General features: G+C 31.4%; 1 protein-coding gene across 1 annotated transcript; it reads left to right on the top strand.

Moving 5' to 3' along the window:
* Positions 1 to 9,176: 9,176 nt before the first annotated feature.
* LOC127135433 (protein HAIKU1-like) lies at positions 9,177 to 10,621 on the top strand. The gene has a single exon (XM_051062148.1). It carries the CDS (start codon positions 9,538 to 9,540, stop codon positions 10,522 to 10,524), a length of 987 nt encoding a protein of 328 aa, XP_050918105.1. The 5' UTR covers positions 9,177 to 9,537; the 3' UTR covers positions 10,525 to 10,621.
* Positions 10,622 to 11,245: the final 624 nt, after the last annotated feature.

Raw genomic sequence — 11,245 nt, 5'->3', positions numbered from 1 at the left:
TGGTCTTTTGAAGTTGTTATTCCTTTTTCTCCAAAGTTGTTTAACTCTTCTGGTTAGAAGAGATAGATTTTCTTCATCATCAGAATTATCATTTTCAGAGTCATCATTGTCTTCTTCTTCAACTTGAAAGGCTTTGTTCCTTTCTGGCTTGCGTCTTTCTGATCTAGACTTCAGAGCCATGAATTTACTTTTCTTTTGGGGCTCTTCTTTCTCTAGTTCTATCTCATGACTCCTGAGGGAGCTGGTGAGTTCTTCCAGGCTTATGTTGTTCAGATCTTTTGATAGCTTCAATGCAGTGACCATAGGTCTCCACTTCTTTGGCAAGCTTCTGATAATATTTTTGACATGATATGCAGTTGTGTATCCCTTGTCCAGAACCTTGCAGTTGTGTATCCCTTGTCCAGAACCTTGAGCATTGCAATTAAAGTTTGAAATCTAGAAAACATTACCTCTACATCTTCATCATCATCCATCTTGAAGGCTTCATATTTTTGAATTAGAGCCAAAGCCTTGGTCTCTTTGACTTGTGTGTTGCCTTCGTGGGCCATCTTTAAGGAATCAAGTATTTCTTTAGCAGTTTCCCTATTGGTGATCTTTTCATACTCATTGTAGGATATAGCATTCAACAAAATTGTTCTGGCTTTGGGGTGATTTTTGAAATCACGCTTCTGATTATCAATCATTTTATTTCTGGAAATAACAATACCAACATCAGATACAGGTGGTTCATAGCCAATTGTAACTATGTCCCTTAGGTCAGCATAGCCCAGGAAGAAACTTTTGATTTTGTCCTTACAATAATCAATTTTTCTCCATCAAACACTAGAGGTTTAGTGTTGTAGCTGTCTCTTTCATTGGTGTTAGTCATTATGTTTTTCTCACGCTGGATCTTGTCTACACTATTAAGTGTTTGATTTGAAAATCAGTAACAGAGCCGAAGCTCTGATACCAATTGAAGGTAGAGAAAAACAAGAAAGGGGGGTTTGAATTATTTTCACTATAGTAAAAACTTTTGCAAACACCACACACATGAAAGACAAAGCAAACAACACAAAAGTTTATCCTGGTTCGCTTAAAGCTCAAAGCTACTCCAGAAACGTCTAAGAAAACAATGATCTCTTAGCCCTTTCAAGTCTACAAACTTCACAAGTCACTTGCGGAAATAATCAACAACTATTTGAGATTTATAAGAAAGTGTTTAGTGCTTCTAGGTAAGCAATTTTAACACAGTAAGAGCATTAAAAATTCACACTAAGAACAACAACTCGTGTGAACAGATTTGAACAAGAATTAATGAAATATTGAATTTGAGTTTGCAGTATTCTTGTGTAATTGCTTCATTGTTTTGTATGATGATGATTTGGCCCTTATATAGTGCTTAGGATATGATGTCGTTGGCTGAAGCATTGATGTTGATATCTTGCCAATGATGGGACTTAATTGACATTAAGTTTGTTGTCCTTTCCATAGGAATTTGGGAGAGTATTTATTCTTCTCCAAATAAAGATTAATACCATATATGGAATACTTCGTTGTTAAGTCTTGAAGTTTATCTGTTAGGCGTAAATCAGAGTGCACGGAATCCAGATCTTCTTGTAGAACATTTATTCTTCAGATAGTTGTTATAAGTGATTTACTTCAGAAGTTCTTGATTAGTATTCAGTTGGACCTTCTTCAGATGTACGAATCTTCCGAGTAACTATGTGTGGAAACCTTCAGATTCAGAGTATCTGAGTCTTCAAAATTTAGATGTTGTGAACGTCGTTGTCTTCAGAGTCAGAGTGACTGCATTATTTGACTCTAAGTCAACTGTTCTAGACTTGTGTGATGGCAGATGTTGTCTGTCAAATCCTTTTTTTGTTAGAGTCCTGCATACTTATAGAAATTCGTAAGGGTACCAAATTGTTTCATCCTTTGTTATCATCAAAACTTAGAGATGAATTGTAGACCCAAAATCTTGTTCTAACACGATTGACCATGTATCCCAAATTATGTTATGTATGATTTTATAGGATGTTCCACTTTGGGTGGAAATATTATGCATGGAATGATGCATAAGATGTATGTAAGTATGCAGCTACTGGGGATTGTTAGATGCGCATGTAGTAATGCAAATTATTTTTTTGTTTATTTTGATGAAGCTTCCCATTTCAGTGGGAAGAATGTGATGCATGTATGTTGCATGCAATGCATGTGGGAATGCAAGAAGGTAATTGGATTTTTGTAGGGTTTTATTTTTTGTTGCCAATGAATTTGGACTTTGAAGTTGTACTACCAGATGAGAACTGGTGAAAAAGGGTAAACTGGCAGATGAGAACAGAACTTGAAGGATATATTACCAGACAAGAACTGGTGAAAAGGATTAAAATTCCAGACGGGAACTGACTTGAAATATATGTTACCAGACGAGAACTAGTGAAAAGGATTAAAATGTTAGACGAGAGCTAACTTTTTTTTCTTATCTAACGAGAATTGGTTACGAAAAATAGACTACCGGGCGGGAACTGGTATCAGAATGAGTAAACTAGACGAGAGCTGGTTTAATGGATGATCTACCAGGAAAGAACTGGTATTTGGTAAATGATTTCTCATACGATAATTGGGCTTTAAAATGAAATGTCAGACGAGAACTTGACTTTGGAAATGGTTTTCCAGCTGGGAGTTGGACTTTAGAAATGATTTTCCAAATGAGAACTGGACTTAGAAATTTCTAACGAGAACTGGACTTTGAAATAAACCGTCAGACAAGAATAGACTTTAAAATAGGCTACCAAATGAGAATTGGTTATGGAGGACCGATTACCAGACGAGAAATGGTAGTCAAAGTAGGCGGCCAAGTGGGAACTGGTTTAAAAGATATTTTCCAGGTATGAGCTGAACTTTGAAATTATTTTCCAGACGGGAACTGGACTTTGAATTGTTTTTCCAAACGGGAATTGGACTTTGAATTTCCAAGCGATGTTGGGCTTTGGTGTCAGATCTTGTGTTACAAGGCTTTTTGATGTCAATGTTCGTGTTATTGGGTTATGCCCGATGAATGATATGATATGCATGGCTTTATGTTAGAGAAAAGCAACATGACTAATGCATGAGGATGATTTATGCGATGATTTGAAGGTTTCCAAAATGCCCATGTGGTGGGTAATGAAAGGAAAATCCTTTGAAATAAAGCTTCTTCTTGGAAGGAAAACGTTATTGGATGGGGTGATAGCATGACTCCCCGACACTTGTCTTGAACCCTATGGTTGCTGATGTGTGGCAAAGATTTCTTCGAGATCATCTTCTCTTTGGTAGGCATGTATGTATGCTCTTATGATAACATAAACAAATAATTAAGAATGGGTGTGAAGAGATTCATGATTAGGAAAAATAACTTAATGGTGTTGAATGAATCTTTTAACTTGCAAGTAAGTGAAGATGTATACATAATCAAATTGATGAAAGACTCATAACATGGTACATTGAGGATCGTTATGAACAGGGATCAAGATAATAATGTTGAAATAGTTAGTAGCATTAAGTGGAACTCTGGTAGATGGAAGAAGGAGGACAAGAAGTTGTTAAGGTAAGATGGTAGTGACCCTAGTGTAGGGAGTATGGATAGTAATGATGGTGACATGAAAGTAGCAAAGAAGTTGGAAAATGAAATTTTATTGTTCAAGGAAATAAAGATCTCATTTGACAACAATAAGGATAACATCTCTTGGCACGTGGAATTGGGACAAGACGACTATGTAGAAAGTGGGGAAAATGAGGAGGTCAAAAAGCAATAAAGAAAAAAAATTAAAAAGTCAAAAAGAATTTGTGTTCAAGAGTAAATTATAGCCCAAGATAAAGATTTGCAGATGACCTAATCTAAGCATCTAGAATATTATGGGAGGATGAGTATTGGAGGCCCAAAGGACTTTGAGAATTAAGAAATATAACTGAGAAATACCAATATAATTAAGGAATATTACATAAAAGAAGACAAGCATGAAGAGATAGGGTTTTCTCAACCATCTTATTTCTCAATTCTACGACCTGGTAGACCAAAAGAATTCATCAAAGAAAAATCTAAGATACGATAGGGGAACCAACAGAGCAATACTCGGCTAGATCATTATTGTGTTGTGAATCCACAATTGATTTTAATATGGTACGGGGAAACAAGCATTTTTTGGAAAATCTGGAATCAAATGTTGGGGAATAAGTGTGGAAGATATAATAGAGTTAAGGATATTCTGAAACAAATGAAAGGAAGTATATGAGCAATCAATAAAAAAATGGAGTAACGGGATTATGACAGAATACAAGAAAGGAAGGTGACAACAAACAACAATCAATGAATATAATCTCATACAACATAAGATGGGGATGTAATAGTGCTAAGAGGAGGAGAATTCATTAGATTATTAAATCACGTATGGCTGATTTACAAGAAATTAAATTTCAAAATACATATAGTAAGGTAGTTTGTGGCTTGTGGGAAAATTTTAAGGTTGAATGCACATCATCTAGATCTAGAGGGATGTCTAGGGGGCTACTAATAATATGGAGAGAAGGATCTCTAGAGTTGAACTATAGTTTTAGAGGACATGGTTTTATAGATATGGATGTGGGGTGGAAAGGAAATTCATATTATAGAGTTAATGTATATTCTCCTTGCAATATTTTTAAAAAAAAGAAAACTTTGGAGATATTTAGTGGAGATAAAAATTAAATCACTAGGAGGGGATCAGTACATTGGTAAGGACCTCAATTCAATATTAAGTAGTAGTGAAAGGAAGGGAGTGTGTGAGAAAGATAGGAGGAATGAGGTGCAAGAATTCAAAGATTTTGTAGTTGGGTTGGGGAGAGGAACTAAATGAAGATAGAAGCAAGGAATTATTTTTAAAAAGAAGAATCAAAGGCACTGAAAACCATATGAAAGTGCTGGAACAAGGAGTTTTTGGATTGATTCGATTTGAAGGTATGTAAAATATTTTAATGATATGGATGTGGTAGTAGGAAACTATGGAGAGGATTTAGTGTCTGAAATAGTAGAGAAGAGAAAGATGATAAAAAAACAACATCTAAATATTTTGTAGTATAAAGAAAGTCTAATAAAAAAAATCAAGAGTAACTTGGTTGAAGGAAGGTGACATGAACTCAAGATTTTTTCATAGTACATTGAGGATGAGATACATAAAGAATTTTATATATTTTATAAACACACATAGGGGAAGGTTAAAGATATGGAGGGAGTCAAGAAGGAGGTTAGAATTTTTTTTAAGACAAATTCAAAGAAATAAATAATAGTATACATGTTATGAATGGGGTGGACTTCATGTGTTTATCAACAAAAGGCTAGGGCCTGATGGATTATACTTTGAATTCATAAAAAGGAATTTGACTATTATGAAACCAAATATAGTGGAGTGTGTCAAAGAATTTCACATCAATGCTAAGTTTCCTAAAGCCATTACATCTTCATTCTTAACTCTTATTCTCAAAAACAAGAATCTCAAATCTCTAAATGAGTATAAGCTTATTTATTTTGTAGGTTTCTTATACAAGATCATTTCCAAGATTCTTGCAACTAGGCTAAAAAGGGTAATTGGCACAATCATATCAAAAGATTAGTCAGTTTTTGTTCCAGGAAGGCAAATTTATGATAGAGTTTTCGTATTGAATGAGTTGATAAATTTAGATTGGAGGGAAATCAATGAATGTCTCATAGTGAAATTAGATTTTGAAAAGGAATATGATATGGGGGATTAAAATTTTCTAAGAGGCTTATTAAAAAGATTAAGGTTTGAAAAAAATGGATTGCTTGGATGGAGGCTTATATATTTTCAAATAGGATGTCAGTCTTAATAAATGGAAGTCCTAAAAAGTTGTTCAATGTGGAGTGTGGTATGAGGCAGAGTGACCCATTATCACCATTTTTGTTAGTAATCGTAGAAAAAGGTCTAACTAGATTGGTCTAAGAGAGTTGTGGAGCAAGGGGTCTTACAAGGGTTTAGAGTTAAAAAATGAAGTTAAGTATGACATACAAAAATGTGTAGATGATATTGTGCTTGTGTGTGAAGGATGGTGGTCTAATTTGTAGAGTATAAAAATTGTGCTAAGAGGATTTTAATTGGTGTCATGCCTAGGGATAAACTTCATTAAAAGAAAATTATATGCTATCAATCTGAGGGAATAATTCATGTAGGTAGCCTTTACTTTTCTAGCTTGTTGTAGAGGATCTTTCAAATTCAGCTTCTTGGGAATTATGGTTGGAACAAATCCAAGAAGGGTAGCAATGTGGAGACCATTCATTGACAAAAATAAAAAATAGACTCAACAATTAGAAGGGGTGACATTTATTAATGGGAGGAAGGATTGGATTGGTGAACTTTGTTCTAAACAATTTATCCATATACCATATATCATTCTACAAAGCACTTGTACATGTTTGGAGAGATTTGATTAGCATACAACAAAATTTCATATGGGGAGGGTTATACTCAAAGAGGAAAATTCATTGGGTTAGTTGGAAAAAGATGTGTAGACCAAAAGATTATGAAGGTTTGGAGATGAAAGATGTTTAACTATATAACAAACACTGAGATGAAAGTAGAAGTGGGTGATACTAGTAGAAGATGATGCATTGTGGGTAGGTTTGTTAAAATATAGATATGGAAATGTGAGCATGCATGTGTTGACGGGTGCAAGCAGCAGATGAATAGGAAGGAATCAATATGGTGGAAAGATATTAAAGCAATATGAAGTATAATAATAGGCTTAAAATCATTAAGTAATCTCATATTTTATGATTTTTATGTAGCTCCTATAGAAAGTTCTAAGAGAACAGTCTTAATAGAACTGATGGTTATGTTTATAATCATGTATGGATTGATAATGTAATGGTATTTCACTTGTTGATTTGGCAATAGTACCCTTATACTTTATATTAATACATTTGTTTATCAAAAAGAGTTATTAAACACTGGACATGATTTTTCAGGTCAACAGAGAAAGCATTGCCACATATTTTCCATATTTTCCAAGATACAATTTTTATGCTAGAAAATTTTCATTTTTGATCTCGTATTCTTAACATTAGTTCAATTTAAATATAAAGTTGTACCATTTCTCATAAATTTTAGTAAAATATTTTATCTATTTCCTTCACTTATTTATCTTAATTCATTTTCGTCTTTTTAGTTTTTTGGTTTTGTGTTTTGTTGATCTATTTAGTCGTGTCGGAATTCGATTGTTTTTAAAGGATGTGCTCTTATTAAGTTAGAAGTGTTGAGTTTTATGAAGGTTTTATCTTGGAATTGATTTATGGCTTTTCATAGAAGAGGAAGGAATATTTCTTGGTCCGATTAGTATAATAACTCTAGTAAATATTGGGTGTAGTTTTTTTTTCTCTCTTTTTGTGTTTTTTGCCGGAGGTTTTCGGGATCGGTTTTGTTGTTGATTTGGTTTCTTGATATTTTTCTTTTGGTTTTTTAATTGTATAAGGTGAGAACCTCTGATGCTCATTTTTAATTTCAAATTTTTTATTAGTTATAAAATAATATATTAGAATCTTTTGGTTCATATTTTTGGATTTTTATTATCAATTGTTTTTATTTTAAAATAATATATATTTTTTAAAACGGAAATAAGAATTCTAGTAATCGAAAATATAATCAAGTTTTTTCACAAGCACACGATTAAATATAATTCATAACATTTTCTTTTTAAAATGTTGTAAGAGTGAAATATGTATATTTCTTTAAAATAGATACTGTTTTTTTACAAAAACTAATTAAAATTAAAATTTTGATGTATTTTCAATGTTAAATTTTTAATACAATAATCGTAATCAATTCCTTTATAATTTATAATTTATGACACAAGTTAATAATTAAATAAAAAGGTTTTATCTTAAAAGTTGTGCACTAATTATAATAAAAATATAAAATTATTTTTTAATTATTATTTTTAATATAAATTTTTTATAAATGAATTTCTTAACTTGAGTTTTAGGAGTACAAGTTAATATTATCCATAATTTATTTTTAAGATAGTATAATTAATATTAAATATTTTTAATGACGTGACAATTTATAAGTAGACTTTTATACTTACTTACAATTCATGCCGTTTGAATCTGAAAACTTAGCCTCGTAGTTGGAAAAAAGAATATAGTTGAAAAAAAATATCTAACTAGATATCAATAAAGTTCTCTAATAAATTTTTACTCAAATTAATGTCATTCAATATAACACACTAGTAATACAATTAGAAATATTGAATCTAATAAAAGAACACTAACAAAGAAATGAATTTTAGATTAAATTTACCCCAAACTTAACATGACATATATATAAATTTTTGTTCACTTAATAAGCTGCTGTAATATAAACACCCAAAAGACTTTAAAGAAAACTTAAATAGAAAAAATATTAAGTAAAATACTATAATTAATTTATTAAATTAAAATAAAACATAAAAGTGTGTGTTTCTTAAACTAAAAAAAGGGCTCAACCTCTATCTGATATTTGCTGACTCACCTAACTGTCAAATAAATCTTATATCTTTTTTATTTCCATTTCTCTGATATTAATATAACTAATAAAATCTTAACAGAAAAAAGTTAGTCAAAAATTAGGAAAACTATTTTATATTATAATAATATTTATTTCCAATTTAGTTTATTATGTGGATCAAAATACCATTTTACCCATTTCAATGTAAAAAGATAACAAAAAGTATAAATGTTTCATTTTTTTTCTTTTCCATTATTTTTATCACATTTTTTTCATTTTTTTTACTTTGTAAATGACAAATAATAAAAGGTGTTCTAGAAAACTGTACAAATAAATAAAATATGAGAATTATTTAGTTTTTTTTTAATTCATAAAATCTCACTATTAAACATTGTGTTGTATTTCAGTCTAAAAAAAACATTGTGCTAATTTAGTTTTTTAAAATGCTATTAAATTTTTTTCTCTTCTGTACCTTTCTTATCTCTTTATATATAATATAATTATTTATCATTAAAAAAATATCATTATACGAAAATTTTCATTTTTGTTTTTATCAATTCAATATATTGAATTCCTAAACCATATCTTGAAAATACTTTAAAATATTTAACAACACTTTAGACTCTATAAAGTATGATAGGGTTTTTTCTTCATTCACATTTCTCTTTCATTTTGTTCTATACCCTTTAGACCTTTGAGTCAAATTTCAATTTTTTTCTCAATTGTTCTTTTGTGTACTTTTTCTTTCCTCTAAAACTATATTTAAACACACTTTCTTTGGTTTCGTTATCGCTGAGAAGTTATTTGATTGGAAGGTTGAAGGAACATGGTGCTCAATAGTCAATATGGGTATGTTTAAACTCTTCTTTTTTCTCTCTCTAGGTATTGTTGTTATTCATCAACGACCATATTCGTAAGTTTAGAATTTGAATTCCGGGTTGGTTTTTGTAATTGTTAGTGATTTTGATTAGCTCATTTCTGGGTTTTTCTTTTGGTGTAATTCTTAATTTGTAAAATAGAGAAGAATCTTTGACTGTATCTTTCAAAAATGGAAAACTTGAGAAATTGGAAGAATGAGAATATGGGTGTAAACAAAATAGGGAAGACAATAAAAAAGAATTCATCGCAACAATCAATTGATTTTGGCAACAATGGCATAACTAGCGGCAGACATCATTACCCGCAACCAAAAATTCATCACATTCATAGAGACGATTTTAAGAGTTTTGTTATGCAGACTACTGGAAGAGAATCAAATGGTCCTACTAGAACTCAATATGAGTTTACTAGGTTGCAGCAAAATAGGCCTCCTCCGCTAGCCAATGTGAGGCCACTTGTTCGGTTTCCGATGCAACCACAACCTCCACGGGTGTCTTACATTAACGGACTGACTGTCCCTCCTTTGCAGCCGATTAGTGGTCCTCCTATCTTCGACAATTCATGGAATAATTTCGTCGAGTCTCCGCTCTCAGCTTTCATGAGAGAGTTTCAAGACTTGACGAACTACTACGACGGTGGTCCGTCTAGAGGTAATCATATCCAGTCATACCCTCCTCCTCCCCAACAACCAATGATCAATAATGTTAATGTTAATGTTCAATTTCAACCGCAATATTTTCCGATTCAAACTCAAATGGTTAACAATGTTGAACATTATAACCTATCATCTGCTAGCAACCAAACTTTTCTGAATCCTAATCCTTCCGTGTCTATGAATATTGCTAGCAACCAAACTTTTCCTATGAACACTGGCAATCAATTTCTGAATAATTTTCCTCCGTCACAAGCAAATTACTCTATGTCACCAACTTCTGGATACTTGTTGGCTTCACCAACACAAAAAGTGAATGTCCAATCTCCTAAGTCACCTTATAGGCCTCTTTTGTCACCAAGCATTTTCTCTTCGCCTTCGTCCCCGGATTACCCTTTCGAACCATATCTACATAATGAGATTTTAAGTCCTGAACCTCCGTCTCCACTTTCTGCAGGCATATTTCCTTTCACAAGTACTCAGAGGCCAGATGGTGATGAATAGCCTTCTCATGCTTCAGTCATGGTGCTCCTACTGTCAAAGATCATAGTTAACTCATTTTATCTTTATTTCTTCTACTTGTTTTTTTATTGTAATGTAAGGATGCTCTTTTTAAAAATAAATAATATAATGGGTTAATTCTCAAAATACCTTAAATTCTTGCTATTTTCTTTATTGTGCATGGAATTTTTTATGTAATGATTTTATTTGGCAAATAAAGATGAAATGTATTTGACCATTTAGTTTGCTATTCCATCAATGTCTGTTTTTGGAAGATATTTGTTGACTTGACTTCAGGTAAAAATAACAAAACTAAAAATTTTCAACCAAATTGAGTGAATTGAATAGCCTTATAAAAAGAAAAGTGAATTGAACAAGATTAATCTTGATTTGATTGATATATGTATTTATAATAAAAGGAATGAGTGTATTTAGACTTATTTATATTTTCGTAATATATTATGTAAATGAATGTGTACATATATTTATATTCATATTAAGAATATATACACTGGCTTCTTTAGTCTTTAAAAATTCTTGATTACACTTTGGTTGCAATTTTAGTGTATATGTCTTTGACTGTCACTTTTTTCTTTTCTTTTCTTTTAGATATGGTAATCTTTTATTTTCATTTTTTTATGAATTTATGTCATCATTTATTATTGTGACATCAACTTTTCTTCATGAATTTTCTTTAACAATAAAAAGTATTATGACAACCGAA

The sequence above is a fragment of the Lathyrus oleraceus genome, chromosome 4 (assembly GCF_024323335.1).
Source record: "Lathyrus oleraceus cultivar Zhongwan6 chromosome 4, CAAS_Psat_ZW6_1.0, whole genome shotgun sequence".
Classification (NCBI taxonomy): domain Eukaryota; kingdom Viridiplantae; phylum Streptophyta; class Magnoliopsida; order Fabales; family Fabaceae; genus Lathyrus; species Lathyrus oleraceus.
The sequence above is the reverse complement of the archived record's forward strand: the minus strand, read 5'-3'. Positions and strand labels throughout refer to the sequence as shown.

Excerpts from the sequence above, each read along its gene's own strand:
- LOC127135433 (XM_051062148.1), top strand. The coding sequence starts at position 9,538 with ATGGAAAACTTGAGAAATTGGAAGAATGAGAATATGGGTGTAAACAAA.